The 19,733-nt window shown below is 38.8% G+C and overlaps 1 protein-coding gene across 5 annotated transcripts in view; it reads left to right on the forward strand.

Moving 5' to 3' along the window:
- The window catches only part of TPD52L1 (TPD52 like 1), a 50,031-nt gene that overhangs the window by 3,440 nt on the left and 26,858 nt on the right, over window positions 1–19,733 (forward strand). The window contains exons 1-4 of one of the 5 annotated variants that reach the window (XM_064413069.1): window positions 1,594–1,744; window positions 12,262–12,324; window positions 15,472–15,542; window positions 15,762–15,877. In XM_064413069.1, the coding sequence (XP_064269139.1) occupies window positions 15,518–15,542; window positions 15,762–15,877 (141 nt within the window). In that variant the 5' untranslated portion in view covers window positions 1,594–1,744; window positions 12,262–12,324; window positions 15,472–15,517. Of the gene's footprint in view, window positions 1–1,593; window positions 1,745–12,261; window positions 12,325–15,471; window positions 15,543–15,761; window positions 15,878–19,733 lie in introns of those variants that run through there. The other 4 variants (XM_064413067.1, XM_064413071.1, XM_064413070.1 and 1 more) reach the window with 4 other exon arrangements.

Genomic DNA, 19,733 nt, shown 5'->3' on the forward strand with positions numbered 1-19,733 from the left:
GCACTCCTGGCCTCTGAAGGGGTTTTTGAGGCATGACTCTGGCAATTCTGGCAATTCTCCTTGGAGCTGTTCCCGACAGATGTTCTGCATCTTCAGCCAGTTATTTGTTGTAGCCATAATAGCTTGCAGTGGCTACACTCACCCCTGTCAGGTATTGTGGTGAGGGCTGTGTTTAGTTCAGATGTTGGATGACTCCTCCTCGAGGCCTTATCTCATAGGCTTGCAGCACCTCACTTTTTCCCTCTGCCGCGTGCAGCTGGCATGCTCCTTCTGGGATCCTCAAGCCAGCTGCATCTGTCCTGTGTAACAGGGCAGAGAGGCAGCACCTTGGCATGTGCGTTTGAGTGGAGCTTGTGATCAGAGGAATGTCATCGGATGTCATGCATTAGCCCAGTGCCCTCTCCCTGCCACAGTGGCACCAGTCAGGTGGTCTGAATTCTCCGTGGTGGGAGGCAGTGGGGACAGCGCTTATCTCTCACTTGATACAGTGTACAAGACTTGCCAAAATGGCGTTGGCAGCTTGGTCAGCATTCTCTCTCCTAGCTACTCATGTGGCTACTAATCCAGACAGGAATCTGGATAGAGTCAGTCTTGCAGGGGGAAGGTAGGGATAGGGAACACACGGTGAAGCTATCTCCCTGCAGCAGGAGTGCTGTAGCCATCAACCAAAGCAGTGTCATGCTGGAGAGGGCAGCATCTTCCCTATCCTCATGTTTGAGTCTGGTGCTTCACCAAGGAGCACTGACTGTTTTGTTCACCTTTTCCATAAGGACAGAATACAACTACTGATTTGGAGCTGATTTAGTGTAACTGTTTTATGAGAACTGCCTGTCCACCTATGCTTTTTGAGGCATCAGGATTCACTGTAGTTATCCAGGGGTTTGTGCTGTCTCTGTACTGCTTACTAGAACTCAACATTGCCCCACAAGGGAAAGCAGGAGAGAGGACTTTGCAAAGGGGCGAGAGGATATTGGAGTAATTGAACCAGCCATGCTTATTTCACTGCATGATGGAAGTTTCAGCTGCTGTGTTAGTAAGATCACATGTGGAAAAAAGGTCAAGAGAAAAAGGCAGGGTTGTAATTTACGATAGGATTCTCAGATATTTAACAACTGTGCACAAAGCTTGAAATAATAGCTCTTTCATGCTTTTTATACTACAAGGAGAGAAAATGCATGTGTGAAAGGAGTTATTTGGTATATCAGATTTTAAGTAAGTAAATGTCTGAAATCAAATGCAGTGCTTCTCTTACATTTTTGTACCTGTGTTGTTTTCAGCTTCATGACTCTTGTCACGGGTTGACATTCAGTTTGCTGAGGCTGAGAAAATTTGAGTGGCTTCATGCTACACCTGAGATCTGAAAATAGTGTACTGTGGGATTCAGAAATGAGATATAAAAAAAGAGACCTCATCTAGAATCTAGGACCAATCTTACAAGTATTTTTAACTTTGACAGTTTTGCAGCCATGAGGACATAAAATGTAGAACATGCTAAAACAAAATGTAGAACATGCTAAAACAAAGACATCTAACCGAAAATCATGTTTTAAAATTCTTGCTCTATTTTTTTCTCCTGTGTCTTATTTTCACAGGTCTGATGGTATGAGCCCTAGAAAGCAGCACAAGTACAATCTCTGAGTGTGCTCTGTGTACTAAAATGTGTTAGTAGAAAGATGAGTATGCTGATGCTGTCCTGACGTGCCTCACTGACTAGTACAGAAGAGAAATGTGTGGAACTTTTGAGGTACTTTGTTTATCATGTGCTGCTTGAAGTATGCGGCACAACCTTAACTGAAGATTGCAGAGGGTTTGAAGGAATGTTGCCATATTTAAAAATTTATGTATCAATTGGGAGCTTGTTTTAGCGCAATCCTGGAATTCGGATTTAGAAAGAATGTACTCAACCCTTGACTTGGAAAGTGTTTTCAGGGTAGAATGAATTCTTACTTTCTAATTAGAAAATACCTCTTGAGGTAATAAATAAAAATGAAATCTGAGCAGGCTAGTTTTATCTGATTTTACTTGTATCTCATGGAAATGCACAGTTGCAATGTGCATTTCCATGCACATGCATTTCCATACCCGATTTTATATATATAGTATGCTATAGTCATATCACTGTTGTCTAAACTGGGCTTTTTGGCTGCTGCATGCTCTAAACCCATCTTGTATGAGAAATGGTGAGAAGGGAAATATGACAAATAAGGATTTTAGTATCATGTCACACTGACCTTCTTTAAAATCCTTCAAAACTATGTTAAGTGGATTTGTTTCATTCTTTAGGACAGAGGTCATATTACTTAGCCATCTTTGAGGTCCATGGATCAAAATCATATCAATCATGATTATACTTTTGTATCCATGATGTGGTTAAGTGTTGCAGGTGAGTAATTGCAAACCACATATTTAGCAAATGCTTGTATTGTACTTGAGCAGTGAATCTCCCTTTTCTTTCTCTTGTGCTATCTCTCAGTCCCTCTTTCACTCCATACAAAGAAATAGAATGACAGCAGTGAGGATCTTGTTGCAAATGTTCTTATCGAAAAGTGTAAAACAAGTGCAAGAATGCAACATCTACAAAGTGATACTTCCTGAAGTGCCATTCTACCATGATGATAAAGCTCTGCAGTGTCTTCAATTTTCCCTCTCCCACTTGGGTATATTTTACCTTTTCTGTGCTTTTAGGATTTAAAATCACCAGATGATAAAAAGGGCTCCTAAAAAGCTGCTCTTGTAATTAACTACTTCTGTGTAAGATTTCTTGAACTTTTTGATCCTTTGTTACTTATTCCAGCAAAATTTTATTGTGCATATATTAATGGCATGTGGCTAATGTCATGGTGAAGTGAAAAACCTACTAGTGGATCCCCAAGCAGACAAGAAAAATTCCACTGCAAATAGTTGCATAAAATACCAGGAATTTCTGTTTCTCTTCACATTACCTGTCATGTTTTCGTATGTAAGCTGATTGTTGAAAAATATCTCATTCTTGTAGGTAAAGCCCCAATCTTTCACAGCAAACAAATAATAATACAGCAGTAAAATTTATAAAGACATATTTACAGAGAAAAAGAAAAGCCATCATTATGTGTGTGTGTATCCCAATAAAAGAGCTTCTTTCATTTAGTCTACTCTCCAACTAATGGGCTTTCAGATGCTTAGGAGCTATGTAGTCAGAGATCCAGTTGTTGGATTTTATTTTATTTTATTTTATTTTATTTTATTTTTTTTTTTTTTTTTTTTTTTTACATTTTTGCATTTCTAGTCACTGAAGGAGAATCCAGGGAGCTGAGAGAACTAGGCTGGGGGTATAAAGAACAGAAGGAGGTCTAATGACTTGTGTCATTTCCAGAAATGGAAGGCAATGATATGTCTTGAGCAGTCAGTTCCTTCTGAAGCAAGAAAGGCTACCAGGAAGAATGCACACTTTTGGGGCTTTTTCTGTTGGTCTTCTAGGGTTTGGTTTCTCTAAAGCTGTCCTGCTCTCACCACTAATGTACTTTAGCCAGCAGTTATCCTTGCCGTCCACCAAGAACATAATAAGAGTACACAGAAACTAGAACACTAGTGGTGCTTTAGGCAGAGAGAGATCTAAAGCTACACTTAGAAAATACTTTTGATATTCATACAAGTGTGAAGTGCCTATAGATATGGTGTTGATTTTCCCAGTGAAAAGTGTTTGCACAAAGTGTTTACATAACAGGCAGCGCAGTTTATTTTCATGTGCTTTCTTGCTGAACAAGCTACTTTTGTTTGCTGATCAATGAAGTTGTTAGGACCAGATCCTCTCCAATCTGTTTCTTCCTCTATTGCAAACCATTCTTTCTGGATTTTTTTTTTAGCATTTATACAGTCTGATTTTTCTCTAAGCTTTGCATTAATTTGTCAAACACCCTTCCTCCTTAGTCATTCAAGTTGTCTCTATTTTGTACCTGTGCCATGCTTTCAAATTGCATTTAATAATTGCCTAATAATTACAGTTACTAACGTATAAATTGTAAATGAAGCATAATTTAAAACTACATATGATATTAATTTAAAGATCTGTATGATTAATATGCTGTAGATATTTGTAAGTGGTAGCTGAAGAGAGGTAATGCTTTCTGTGTTTGCTTCTTCAGTAAAGAGTTAGGTTTTTCTCTGCTTACCTGTTTGTTCAACTGTCTTTTCACCAGTTTCCTCACCAAGAAATTGCCTTGCCACCTGGGTGGGACTAAGGTGATGCAGGTTTGTGGTTACAAAAAAAGTGGCTTATCACTCTCTAAGAGTTTTAAAATACTTCTGCACAGTTACCTCAGAATATCTGTTTTCATTGTGCTTTAGGTGAATTTAGTAGTATCTTGTCATGCTGATATTGGCTAAGGCATTTTAGGTGCTTATCCTATCCTATAATTCCTCTTTCTATGTTTCTCACTTGAATTAAAATGTTCTTAGATGCACAGAGTAGACTTCAGGTCACACTAAGGTTTTTAGAGGATGATACAGGCCAAATGTGTCTAGTTAGAAGGTCTTCTGAAGGCCTTAGATACTTGATATTCTTTCTCTGGTGCATGATGGGCTGTTGCAGGCTAAAATTTCATTTTAAAGTGATCAGAGATAGTTGTATTTAAACACATCCAGATTTTTCTTGGAGACAAGTGAAATATATGTACATTACAGAGCTGGAAGGGCAATTATGCCAGGAACAGAAGATTATCTTGTGCTCAAAGTATTTTAGGTAGATGGCAGCTATTAACTTATTATTGTGGGAGGAAGGAATCAAAGTCATAATCAGAGAAAATAATGTTTGCCATGTCATTACCTAACCAGTGCTGTGCACTATTATGTGGATACGAAGAACCAGTTGGGCCATGTGCTCTTGCAAGAGAAAATCCTTTAGTCATGTAGTGAGATAGGTGGTTCAGAGCTCTTGATAGCAAAGAAAAGATGACAGTGAACAAGGAGCAATTACTTGAATAGCCTGTCTGATTAAAAAAAAAAAAGGCTGCTGAATAATGTCATTCAGGCATTCATATAAACTGAATCACAATGCAGACTTGAAGACTTAAATAAGGTCTTTGCAGAGCTAAATAGCAGATTTTACCAGGAAACTGCAAGTCAAATACTACAGGTGGGGGGAAAATGTGTTCTCTTGGTTTTAAATTGCTTCAGAAAACAGAGAAGCATAGATAATCAGCAATATAGATGAAGCCTGCAGTAAGAACAAGGAATAGAGAAGAGTATGTAATGATAGTAGTTTTTACCCATTTAGAAGAGGCTCAAAGATAGGAACCAGATTTAGACCTAGATCCAGAATTAGAAGGTTACTCAGTTGTGTCCAGTTCTGCACAGAAATATGGAGCATGGACATATCCTGAAAAGGGAGCGGCAGTATTTTGGTCCTGGTTATGTGCTGTGCGTGGGAGTCAAGGATGGGGAGAGTAAGAAGAGAAAAAAAATTTAACACTTAAGTTGAGTAGGTATGAAGATGTGAATGAAAGCTATTAGCAGGGAGGCAAGTAGTTCTGGTTTATTTCAGAAAAGTACGTTGTGTTATGTCCCTCTTGCAACAAGTTCCTCAGGAAAATATTATTACTTAAGCTAGTAGAAGAGTGAAGAGAAGATGAGGGCTGTCTTGTGCTCATTTTCTAGACTTTCTTAAGGTGCTGAAGTTAAAATAGACATTATTTCACACTGGGTGATCTGTAAAGATTCTAGATTGGAGGTGTGAATGATATTCTTGCCACTTGAGCGTGGTCAAATGCAACCTCAGCGGCATGGCAACTCTTGCCATGTACTTAGCTAAACCCCATCCTTCTCTTGCCCATTGGCTTGCCATTGCCTGTGCCCACAGCAGCTGCCGTAGAAGCTCACCCTCTTTGGTTCAGGGCTTATCTTCCCAGATGATCTTCAGGGAAAAAAAAAAAAGCCCAAATTCTGCCTGTGTCAGCTGCCATTTTCTGCTGGTATTTGAGGGTGAATTGGGGACCTCAAAGATTGAGGCTGTATGGTGCGGCTGGATGCGCCAGTCTCTGTCACCTGGTCCCATAAATAGCCCCTCTTCCTGAAGCACTGTCTTCGTGTCACTAGGATGCATGGGGCATGCCTCCTGTTTCTACACAGATAGCCAGGGCCCTAAACCCCAGGGGCCTCCACTCAGAGCCCCACTAAACAAACACATTTCTTTGTGTGGGCAAAGCCGCAAAGTTAATGATTCCAAGAACTCTGAAGGCCTTAAAGTGGAGCTTAACACTAGAAGCAGAATAGTAAGTGCTTCATTTCACACCTCAGGATGCTGGCAAAAAAGCTCGTGGGGAAAAAAAAGTGAAACTTGGTGGTGGACAGGCCCAGATGGATGGTGCTATTCTGACTGAGAAGTGTTTTGTGTGGCCTGTGTGCGGAGAATGACTGTTACACTAATTCCCAATTCCAGGTTTATCAGAGCAAACCATTGCAGCAAGATATCCTGGCTGAAAAGCAGTGTATCTGCAGGAGGTGGCGTGGCACTCAAGTGAGCTGTTTGTCAATATATTTGGACTATTTCCTTTAAAAAATAAAAAATTGTCTCATCTTGAGTAGAGAGCCTGTGCAACAGAATATGGCTGTTGTCTCTGTTAAAATGTGTTGTTTTCAAATAATATGAATATAAATGAGCTTTGTTTTTATTGGCTTTAAATAAATTGTGTTGTAGGTAGATGCGTCCAAGAGTAGGTCAAGTTTATTTAGGGAAGACTAGGGGAAGTTTCGACTGTCATATGACACAACCCTCCTCCCCACTCCCCCCACCCTGTTAGGAAGGCAAATGTGGACCAGTGCAAAGTAGCTAGTCTGAAAGGATTATGGGGTGAAGCAGGTGGTGCTTAAAAAATGGGGGGCTGGGAGGAAGAAGGGCACAACACACAAGACATATCTGCTCTGAGAAGTGTTTGATTCAGTGCCTCATTTTGGTGGCCATGAGCTTTTACATAATGTAACATAAAAATTAGGAAAAACTCTGGGGGAAGAAATTGTACCTTTCTCCCAACTTAGGGAATGATGTCAGCTCTGGGGCCTCTTAAAAAAGGCATGGAGGGCCATAGAGATAATGAGAGAGCTGGAGAACCTGTTCTAAGACAGCAGGTTGAGAGAGTTAGTTAAGAAAAGGCTTCGAGAAGATCTTACAGCACCTTCCAATACCTGAAGCGGTCTACAAGAGAACTGGAGGGACTTCTTTCAAGGGCATGCAGTGGCAGGACAAGGGGAAATGGCTTTAAACTGACAGAGCAGGTTTAGATTTCATACTACAAAGAAATTATTTACAGTGAGGGTAGTGAGACAAAAGAAGAGGTTACCCAGAGAAGTTGGGAATGCCCCATCCTTAGAAGTGCTTAAGGCCTGCTTGGATGGGGCTTTGAGCAACCTGGTCTAATGGAAGGGGTTGGAACTAGGTGATCTTTTAGGTCCCTTCCCACTCAAACTGTTTTAAGATTTATTGTTGCTAATTTATAATTTTGCTGCCTACAAAGCTTAGTCACAGATCACGGATCTTTTGTGCCAAACAGTATGCAATAAGGCAGTCCTGGTCCTTTAAAACTGTGATCTTTACTCTCCCAGTATGAGAGATTGATCACAGAGGGGAAAGATCATTTGTCCCTTTTCTTCCAGCATTCCTAAATGTGAACATTAGTCTATGTAACAATATAGAGACATTTATTCTGTGTTGAAACAATGGAAAAAATGAATTTGAGCCTGAAGAAGATACAGAATCTATCATGCACCTAAGTATAATTGTTTCCTGTGTATTTTCTCTAGTACATTTACAGGACCAAAAGTGACACATCTGTCTTACATGTTGAAATAGCTGAAAGGGGGTGTGAGAAAAGCAGGCAACCTGCTGGCTGCAGCATGATTTTGCTCATTTTTAAATTACACTTTTAAAGATCTTGTTAGTTATGTGTTTTTGATCTAAAGGACACTAAATATGACTACATGAAGAATTTCTTTTGTAATTAAAAAAATATAATTTTATTACTTCTTGTAGTACAGATACATTGTTGGAAGTTAATTGAGGAGGCTTTTGAGTTTAATTATACTGCAGTTAGATTGCTATCTAATTATATTCTTTTGCACCTGGCTTTAGAAAAGTACAATAAACTGATTCATTCTTAGGAGAGAAAGGTTATTAAATCCTGCCATTAAGTTTCAGCGATTCTGATTCAGTGAAGCAGATGCATGATCTTAATTATACAAATGATGGTATTGCCGTCACTTCTGCCAGCTGAGGATGGGACCCCAGGTGCCTCTCTGTTCAGAGATGAGAAAAATGTACTGTCATGTATTTTTAGTATGAAAGGGTGGGTTTAAGAAATGTGACTGACAACTTCCACCTCTGACTGCCAGCATTTCCATGTCAGTTCTTATCTTCCCCTATATTACTTTATCTCTAGTTTGATTATATATGCATTATTCCTTAATTTGCTTTATGCTGTGTGTTACAGTTTCTAGAGTACCTTATTTGTAGAGAACAAGTCCCCTTTGTGATGCAATGTTATCCACTTTCTCATTCCCTATTATTCTATTGTGACTCCATCTTTTTCCTTCTTTTCCACTGTTCTTCCTGAAGAAAAAGAATCTCTTCCACTTGAGGCATTTTTTTTCTCACCATTGACTTCACAGAAAGTTATGCAACATGATCAATAGAAAGCACAGAGAATGGTACAGTGCTGTCATTACTTTCAGTTTGACATAACAGAAGGAACCTTCTACTGTCTTTAAACTGTTACATTTCACAATGTTTTGCTTTGTTTTTTTCCATAGCTACAGCTTGAAAATGTTACCCTTGTCTTGTCCAGGCATTCAGGATTATTACTCTGTACAGAGAGATCTTGCTATAGGGTAAAATGTGCAAGGTCATCCTTGCATTCCTGGATATTTGAGATAATTATTTTGCTTGGAAGATTAGTTCCCAGGTTGAAATCTTAGGTTGAAGTAAGTAATATGTATTTTTTAACTGTTATTGCTATTCTCATCATGTTTCCATGTTTGGCATGATTATCAAACTCCTTATCAGTGTATATGGTTTCTTGGTGCAGTGGTCAAGCTGTTGAGTCTCTTTTCTGCCAGTTTTTTGTGTGTAGATTGTCTGTTTTCACTGGCATAGATTGGCAGCTGTGTCAGCAGTTTGTGGGGGAAAAAAAAGGTAGAGATATCCTCAAGGTATGATTCTTTTATAATTTCTTTTTTTATATACTAAAACAGACAAAAGAATCAGCACAGTACAACTGGCTGTTTATCCAGTGGCTCCAAATAAAAGTTTTCCTTTGTTTGGAAATCGGCCAATCTATCTCATAGCTATGGATAGATTTTCTTACCGCTTGGCTTTGCAAGGGTTAAGAGATGGAAGGCAAAGCTTTAACAAAGTCAGTAATAAGCTGCTCCAGGATGACCAGGGACACCTACTCTGAGATTTTAGACTACATCCTAGTGCTCTTGAATACCCAAAAGCTGTACTCTCTCCCTATCCTTGACACTACTGCCAGCCTAAAGCTCTGTTGAGAGAAGGAATGAAGACACTTCTCCATCCATCTCTCTCTTTGAAGGAACATACTCAGAGCAAAAAGAAGACTGAGCCCATATGGTTGCAGAAAGTAGAGCCTACATTTTTCTGTTATGTTTATTACATTTTTAGTCTACATCACCTGTGCATCTTAGCCAAAGTGAATCCAGCCTCTGAGTTTGTTTTTCAATCATAACTTCAAAATCAACCTTATCTTTTCAGTTCTAAGTCCTTTAGGAGAGTGGCAGGCTGTATGTAATTGTTAGGCTCAAGCCTAAGCAAGTTCATGACAAGTTCAGACTTGTCCACAGTTAGAACCAGACACAGAAGGGAAGATCTTCCTGCAATAGTTTGTTTTCTAGATGAATTAAATGATAACATATTTTCCTATTTTGATCTTCCAGTAATAACTTTGTAGTGGGAAAAAATGGTATGGAAATCCTTGCAACTTCTGTTAGCTTTTTCTGATCAATTTAGTTATTTAGTACATGCTTCTAGCCCCCCTTTTCTCCCCCTTAATCTCTATATCTGGCATTAAGACTACATTATAAAGAAGATCAAAGACACTAATGCAGTGTCTGGACAGTTCCTTTGTTCTACTTACCATTTCATCCCTTTGAAGACTTAATTGCAATTTAAATTTGTGAACAAGTGTTTTCCAAATTTAAATAAGAAACTCTAATGACATGGCAAAAGAAGCTGTAGCAAGTAATTTTGCTTACTAGAAGGGTTATGTAATATGTTTTCTCACTATTTGATGTGAATGCTAGATAACAAAGTAGATATGGTAATTTTAATTAGTTGGAAAACAAAAAGCAGAGCAGTAAAAACACTTCAATTGTTAAATGCTTTGTTAACACAAAGGATCATCTATATATTTCCTTGAATGAATGGTAAAAAATGTACACAAACAGAAATATGATGGTTTTTACCTTAATTTTGCTGTCATTATGGTTAATTCAACAAACATCAGTGCCTATAGTATCAGCTTTTCCTTTGCTGGTTTTTAGGGGGGGGTTGGGATTGTTTTTATTTTTTAAACAGTCAACATACAAGAAATAGTCTGATATGTAATATTCTAGAACATGGGTCTGAGATGAATACAGAGAAAAAAAAACCACAAAAAGCACTAACTATAACATCTTTGTGTAGTTAATCTTTAGATACCTGAGTAAGTAAAAAAAAATCTGTCATGGATTTTATCATTGTATTATTTGGTTATTTTAAATTTTGTGGAATAGCTACAGATCTTCTAGATTCTAAGTGGCTTATTAAATTTGTCATCCCTACGATTCTACTAGCAAACATATGCACAGGTATTGATCAATGTTGAAACAGTTTCTTGCATTAAATCAGATTTAACAGCAGACCGTAGAATTAGGGTCACTAGTCTTAGCCACAATTACCATGAACTTTGGGAGAAAATAGAAAATGCCCATTTCAGCACACTGGAACTACTTGCATGGTTGTTGTATTATTTTGTCATACAAATCTTTCATAAGAACACAATAAATGTGCTTCCCCAGGTATTCATCTCCTCCTACTTCTTTCTATATAAACCTCCTAATACAAAAGAGGCTCATTTATTTCAACTTGGGTTCTTCTGTATGACTTGCAGTTCCTATTTACTGATAATCCCATACTTTTAATGTTTCATTCATATCATAGCTAATGATATATGTGACAGTAATTACTAAAACTTTGTCTAAACTAGAAGCCAAACCATGTTTTGCACTGATTCAAACCTATTTCATGATTTCCCACACTTTATGGGGGCAGGGTTTTTTGCTATTTTGAAGTAACATAGTTACTAACTACTTCATAGTTAGGCAAACTAGTTTGCCTGTTTGTGGAGAATAAATGAATTACACATGAATATATTCTTAGTGTAATTTGCTGTAGTATCAGGAGGTTGCATGAGACCATAGGACCTGCAGTCTTGTCTCCAGCAGTCCTACACCACAATACGAGGCTATCTAGAAGAGATAATAAGGGAGGTGGGCTGGGTCTTGCATCTGTCTCTGGGTAGAGTCTTGTGGCAGCATATGCCAGAGCTAATTGTTGATTAATTGATTAAGCTCTGGATTGAGCTTCACTGCAAATGGAGAAGTGGAGAGAAGGGGATAGGTAATGAGAACTCCTTAGCTGACTATGGAGAATGAGGGAAGAGAAGTTCAAGGAACAGATTCTAAGACAGCTTCTCTTCCACTGATGACTCTTGTGTGATTTTTTTTGGTTTTTTCAGTGTAATAGAACTGCTGGGCAGGCACAACAACTGAAATTAAATTCAGGAGCAACAGAATTAAGTTAATCTGTATAAGACATAGTAGGAGAAGAAAACAGATGTTAGTTAGTGGTAGTGTCTAAGCTCTGTCCTCATGCCTTACCTGTTAGTGGCCTGCTTGAATGAAACTTGGAAAACCTGTGCTTTAGATCAATATATGGAGGTCAATGCCTAAAATACTGTACTGTTAGTAAAGGACATAAGAGATACAGGACACTACCAATGCCACAGGTTCTTGTAAATGGCTAGTAAACTACTGAATGAGCTCTTAATTCATTCAGGGAAGCTTGTAACACCTATACTACAAGGTAAAGCAAAGGTTATTCAACTACCCAACAACTGAATTGCTCTTCTAAAAGGGTGGAAAGTTAATTTCCAATTCCACACCTGGATATTAGTGCGATTCTGAAATAATAGCAGCTCTGTATCTGAACAATTAATAACAATTTAATCACAATTCCAGATTTTCCAGATCTGACCACAGCTGGAAGCAAGGCATGATCTTCAGTATTTCTGAGAGGAGTAGGTAAGAGGAAAGTGAAAGCAACTTGAAGGCAATTTTTTTTTTTCCTACTACCAATGACCTTATGTTAATCTTGAAAACAACTCAGGTACTTGTACCTGATCACCCTTCCCAGAGTGATCAAGCCTCCATGGCTCATAACTAATACCTATGCATCATTAAGCAAAAATACTGTCTTTCTCCAGAGCAGTTCCTGTGTGTTGTCAGGTTATGTAGCTGGGCAGGAGAGGAAAATGCCTCGATCTTCTTCAATACTGGGAGGAGACCTCATAGCAGTCTACAACCTTCTCATGAGGGGAAGTGTAGAGGCTGACACCGATCTCTTCTCTCATGAGGAGGGGACAGGACCTGAGGGAACAGCCTGAAGCTGTTTCAGGGGAGGTTTAATTTGGATATTAAGGAAGGGTTTTTCACCCAGAGGGTGATTGGACACTGAAGAGGTTTCCCAGGAAAGTGGTCACAGCTCTAACCCTTACGGAGTTCATGACACTCTGAAACACATGGTATGATTCTAGGCTTTGGTCTGTGCAGGGTCAGAAGCTGGGCTTTGATGATCCTTGTGGGTCTCTTCCACCCCAGAATATTCTATGATTCTATGTTTCTATTCCATGCCCACCCAGAATTTTGAGGCTGTAAGAGATCAGAACTTGTAAGTGGGCTTACATCCCTTCAGTTGTACTGGAGGGTGCTAGGCTGCTCCATCTCCTGCATGGTCAGGGAATCACAGAACTTCTTTCAGCCTGGAGACCAAAGTGTGAGAGATGACACTATGTAGAGAGAGAAACCAGTGACTGGAAGAAATGTTCTGCTGGCCTTGCAGCGTCACACAGTGCAGAGCACCCACAATCCTGAGCAATAGGTACACCTGTGATCCAAAGCATCCTTGAGTCCTACCTTAAGGCTCCAAAGCACTGTGTTAGGTTATCAGCACACCCGGGCTGATGAGTTCAGTAATGGCAGTGGAGAACTAGTACAGTGCGAGTCTGAGCTGGTGGATGCCAACCTCCACTGTGCTCCATTACAAATGTAATGTCCTAATTGTAACCACTCTGCTATTGTTGCTGCTAGAATCTAAGTATTCTCACATGAGGAAATTTCAGAACTCAGACTGGCCTAAAGAAGGCTGTGACTCACAGTATGCTGAAGAGATGTTCGGACTGGAGCTGTGAGATGGCCAAAGTGAAACATTTGCAGAGGGACAGTGACCATTATGGAGGACTCTCGTTATTTGAACAAGAAAGTAGAGACTGAAGGATCAGACTAGATTTTAGAGGACTTAAACAAGAAGCAAAGTACAAAAACTGGGAGAGAAACTGGATGAGTTTGCAAAGTATCATAGAGAAGATTGACATGTATTTGTTGTTTTGGAATGGATTGTAATTTCAGTCCAGTCTTGAAGTTTAAACTTGACCATTGGGCCAAGTATTAAGTGTTATTCATTTTTTTTTCTGGTGATTTTGTCCATGTTGGCTTCCATCTCTTACCTAGCTGTTCCAAAACTAATGTTTTCCCTTGAGCATGGATGTATCTGCCTTCTTTTTGATTTAAGGATCAGTTGCTCTGAGATCACCTCATCTCAACATCCATCCCAAGGCTTCCCTTAAGGGTTTTCAACCCTGTTGCCCCTTAGATCCTTCCCAGCATTTCCAACAGCTGCCCTGTACCACTGCTCCTCCATCCATGAAAAAATAGACTGCTTTCAAGACTGTGCAGACTAAGATTAGCTTGAGTCCCATAGCAACACTATTAATTCTCAAACAAATACGAAATAACAATTGTGTTTAGAGATGTAGGGGTGTTAATAAAGGTGATTTGGGAGCATTCCTACTGAATAAATATGCTTTTCTTTGTCCTGATTTCAGCAATCTAGGTTTTCCTGGCAAGCTGCTTTTTGGATAATAGCTAAGATTTCAGCTACTTCTATATGCCATCATGTTTTTAAAAGGTTTCGTGCTTAAGGGTGGTGATCTATTTCTGCATATGGTGCCAAGCAGGGGTTCAGCACCTGTGTTGCTGCTTTTTGTCTTCCCACTCAGGGAAGATTGTAATTAACAAGGCTGAATTCACTCCATCATGTTCTGCAGGGAAGCTGGTGGTATGAATTGAATCAGTTCTATTCTGTTAAATAGAAAGAAACCCAGGTACACTGGGAGACTCTAGGTGAAGGAAATGGCAGAAGGCTGGAGGGAATTTAGTTTTCTGCATGAAAATGTAAAGTACTCAATTTCAATAGACTTGTTCCTTGTAACCTCTGTTCTTTAATGCCCAAACTTAACTAAGCTGTATTTTAATCTCTACACAATAGAGTATACAGGCCTCTGTGGGGCTAGGAAAGAAATTGTTCTCTTTCATATTAAGCAGTATACAGGTCTCAGGAGTCAGCAGAGATGGCTCATTACCCTGCTAGGGAACTGAAATAAAGGAAAAGTGCTGTCCCAGGTGTAACCTGGAGGAGATTTTTGTTCCACAACAAAAGAAGCTCTAGAATTTAAGGCGAGTTCCAAAGTGACTCAAATGTTTTCTGTTATCTCGTGGTTTGTATTGTTTTCTCTGCAGACCATAAAGAATGAGAGGCTTTTGGCAGCTGGAGCCCCAGCAATCTTCTCTTCACTGAATGATTGGGAGATAGGAAGTATTTTGTTTCATCAGTACCTATTATGCCAGGCAGGCTGTGGTCTTGCAAGCATTTATGTATGCACTTATCTTGCTTATTATATATACTGACCCTGATCTTGGGCATGCAGAAGAAGAAAGTAACAAGGTCCAGTGTATTTGTCCCCCCTTCACAGGCTTAGATTGAGCAATCAAGGAATGCTTCTCACTAGCATTCAGAAAATTCAAACAATAGGTGTGGCATTTGCTTCTGCAAACTGTGTGCATCTGTTAGGTTTCAAGTTGCTGCAATCAGAGGTACTTTTAGAGAAAACTTGGCTCTGTAATATACTTCTTTTATTATTCAGTGTACTGTTGCTACTCTTCGCAGTGGTGATCCACATTAGCCAGCTTTCTTATTTTGAAGAAAAAGCTTTCTTTTTTTTTCTTCTGTATTGTTAGAAGCAAGAAAATGCCTTATCAGGGATTAGTAGGGTCCAAGGTGATGAATTTCTGGGAATGAGTGGTGTTTACACATATTCAATTGCTCCTGTGCAGACACACTGATACTTCCAATAGCTTTTGAGAAGCAAAGAGAAGCTGAATGCAAATGATTGTAGCAGGAAAAGGTTGGTTTTTCTTTGCTTGTTTTCTTTTTTTGTTTTGGGGTGGGGTTTTTTTTGTTGTTGTTGTTGTATTTTTTTTTTGTTTGTGGTTTGGTGTTTTTTTTTGTTTGTTTGTTTGGTTTTTTTCCTAGTGGGTAAATACTATATCATTCTTGTATTTTAAGGGAGGCCAATACAATAGTTGAAATAATAATGGTTGTCTTGACCTTTTAAATTTTTAAGGCCTGTTGGAAACTCAATCATTCCATGAAGCAGATGAAGACGTGGTCACTGATGTTGATTTCACCAATATGATTTCTGAAGAAGAAAAAGAAGAGTTAAAGATTGAGCTAGCCAAGGTAATGAATTTGAATTTCTGTGAGTGTTACTGTTTCTACTCCCTCAAACTGGAAACTACTAATTTTAGGATGAAGTATACATCATAAAGGCGTGCCTTACCTTTTTGGTAAAATTAATCTAGGCAATAATAATGTAGCTTATAATTTTCTTATATACATATTTTTTGAAGGTTAAATGTCTTATACTTGATGTTTGTACTGTGAAAATCAAATGCACATTCCCATCTTAGTCAAGATGTGTCTTTATAAATGTTCCTTGAAAAAGAATGAAAGGTGTTCTCATTAGATCTGTGGTATTGTTGTTACAGGGGTTGTGCCACCTGATAGAAAAATTTCTTTTTGTGGTGCTCAGAGGAAAAATAATGATGATGGTTACAGAAGAGGCTGATGATAACGAGCACAGTAATTTAATCACATTTTTGTTTCCTTTGGCACTGATGTGTTTTGAGAAGGTAGTATCTTTTTTCAGGAGTCTGGAACTCAGGACACTGAAGAGGCTTAAAAATAATAAGGAGATGGGAGCAAAAAGGTGTGAACCACATGATCTCTTTATTACAAAGATTAGAGACTGTCTAAATTTGGTCTGCCATGGAAGAATAGACTCACTTTTAATTATTGCTGCTGGATGCTGCAGAAAAGTGAAATTCCAGAATGGAAAATGAGATAATGGGGAAAACTGTGGGTTTATTTTTTTTTAATATGAGTCAAATAACAGAAATCACAGCCATATAAATGTGAGGAATTGGTTTTGCCTTAACTGGAATACTTAAATTGATATAAAGTTGTAGTACTTAAAGTACTTACAAAGTACTTACAAAGTACTCTAAGAAAAAACATCTGTAATGATTTTCAAGTAATTTACCTGCAGTGCTGATTCAGGATGTTCAAGTGAAACAGAAGACTGTTTTTTCACTTTAATATTTTATCAATCTTTGTGTTTCTGAGTTACTAGTTAACTTGTACTTTGCTGATCCTGTCACATCTGTAAATAATCAGAAGGAAGCTGAAATTTTACCTGATCAATTTATCAAATTAGTTAGGAGTTGGCATATTCATTACTGGCTTTTTATGAGGACCAGAGGCAGTGGACACGCACTGAAACACAGTAGGTTCCTCCTGAACATCAGGAAGCATGTTTTTAATGTGTGTGTGACTGAGCAGTGTACCCCAAGATGTTTTGGAGTCTCCATCCTTGAAGATATTTAAAAGCTGCCTCGGTACACTCCTGGGAAACATGCTCTAAGTAGGGCTTGAACCACATGTCCTACTGTGGTCCCTTCCAGCCTCAGCCATTCTGTGATTCTCTTCTCTGGTGAAAGGGACTTCACTGGCAGGTAGAAACAAGGAGGGAAAAAAGGCCAGAACTTCCTGCAGTCATCTGAGAATGATACATCTCTCTCAACAGAATTAATCTCAAATGTTTCTGGGTGTCCCTTCTGCTTACTGATTGCCATAGGAGAGAGAATTCGCATTAGCTCATGCTGGAAATGCTTTAATTTTGGTACTAACAAGCAAGTGATAGATTGCCTGTGAAATATTATGATCTTGACTGACCTAGGAATTGTTTTCCAAATTCCTCACAGCAGTTTACTGGCATGAAGCTGATGCTTAAAAGCAAAATAAAACTGATAATTATGCTAGGAAAGGTTTGGAAAACTTGAATGTAGAGTGAACAGTGTTTTCCAGTCTGAATAAGTCTGAATAAAGTCTAAAGTTAAATGAGGCTTATGACTCTTATAAAAGACTGCAAAAAAATGTGTGACATTGCCTCCTTCAGAAAGAAAAATTTGCTAATGTGGGAATTGGGTAATGTTTCCTTCCTAATATCTATTAGTCTTTACTTACAAGCCCTTTCTGCTCCACCAATGATAGTTTTGTTTTCTTCAATGTCTTCATGTGACAAATAATACCTGTTTGAGCCTGTAGGAACAAGCACCTCTCCTACTGTTCTGAGGGGTAAAAATCATCCTTAATTCTTCCATCAATAGTTGATAAAATACGATCTGTTTGTGAGCACCTGTATGCATTTATTTAAGCAGAAAATATGTGTTTCATCTCTGTGTTGTGTATCTAATGTATATATTTTTTTTTTCTTCCTCCTTCTCACTCTGACATTAGGAGAGGAACAAGAACTACTGGTTTTCTGGCAGGATTTTTTTGTATCCTCTATTCTTATTCTCTTGCTAATAATCTCTCTTTACTGGAAACTTCTCAGAACATGGACTTGCTCTGTTCTGGTATTTGTAGCCCAGCTAAAATAGCAGGGCTCTTACTCTAATCAAGCCTTAGGATTTCTACAATGCAACTAAAATGAGTAACTCTAACAGAAGCTTCTAACAGTCATTTGAATTTACAGAGGTCAGTCTGACTTTCCAGAATAACAGCAGAAAATTGTAGCCCAAAAGCTTTACATAAGGCCAGAAGATTGTTGGCAGAACAGATTCCCCCCGCCCCCCTTGCTGTGAGGAGCATTGTACAATGACTCTTGAGTCATGCTGGGGGCTGAGATTTTGAGCTACCTTGCTCACTGCTGTCAGTTGTCCTTCCATTACACTCATCAAAGCACTCATTTACTCTTTGGTGTCTTCCCCCTCCCACACCTTCCCAGGAGGAGCTATCTGCTTTGATCTAGCTGATGCACAGCATCAGCAGTGTGTGCTACTGCATGTTTGTTCCCAGTTTGAGGAAAGATTATAATAGTACCTTTTTCTGCAAACTTATGGGACAAGAGAACTTTGCCTTTGTATGTTGTGCCTATATTCTTCTGACTCTGCTGCACTTTGAAAGAAGGGAAGGAACCATGAGAATTAGAAGCTTGTATTTCTCTTGACCTAAGCCCTAGTTTTATAATGGAGTTATAAACACTTACAAAAGTGGACTAAAAAAATTCCTAAACAGGTGATGCTAGACTTCCATGAGAATTAGGTATGTTACATGCTTAAATGCTTTTCAAGATCCTACTGTAAGTCCCTAATCCTTTCTACCTACTTCAGAGTCATCACTGATATTTGAGCACTTGAGGGCGGCTTTGTATCTGTCATTATTTCAAAGTGATAGAAGTTGAGGAGGATTTTGTCAATTCAAAACTGATTGCTGTGTTATAAATAATAAATTACTTTTCTTTAATCAAAAATGGTTTGATACTTCTGCCATTGAGCACATGGCTAATGCTTGCTTAGGTTATCACAGCTTTAAGATGTCTATTCAATGGAACAGATGGAAAGTTATTTTAATAGAAGACCTGAAATGTTTATGTATCCAAGTACCTGATGATCAATCTAGTGCTGGCCCATAAGTGTCCTTTAGCAGTATTGCACAGGTAGTCATGCACTAAGGGGTTTGCTCTTGGTGAGAAACAACCAAAAAGAGCTCTGAACTGCTGCCTTAGGAATGGTGACATTCGTGCTTTCTTTCTGTAAGCATATAACCAGTTACCTTCTCAGAAGAGAGCCTCTTGACACCTGCCTCTTGACAGTAGTCCATTTGCAGGTTAGGAATATAATGAAGCATAAAGGACATGGGGAGGAACAAAGCAATTTGGATTACAACAGTACTGGTGAAGCGTTGGCATCACAGGCATTGGTGAATACTAATATCTGCTTCACTCAGGTCATGATTTCGCTTTGTGTTCGTAGCCTTGCTGCTTAATTCCTGAGCTGCTTGTACATTGAAATAGCAGGTAATGACAAAAGAAACTGATAGCTGGGGAATTCAAGGATGAGACTTTTCCAATAACAGTGAGCTTGCAGCCAGTTGTACAGTGAGGCAGAATGCATTAATGTGTACAATAAAATAATGCTGGGTACTGATATCCTACATATAGCCTTGGAGGTCACTACTGCTTCAGCTGGTGCTT

This window comes from Passer domesticus, chromosome 3 (genome assembly GCF_036417665.1).
Source record: "Passer domesticus isolate bPasDom1 chromosome 3, bPasDom1.hap1, whole genome shotgun sequence".
NCBI classification, from domain to species: domain Eukaryota; kingdom Metazoa; phylum Chordata; class Aves; order Passeriformes; family Passeridae; genus Passer; species Passer domesticus.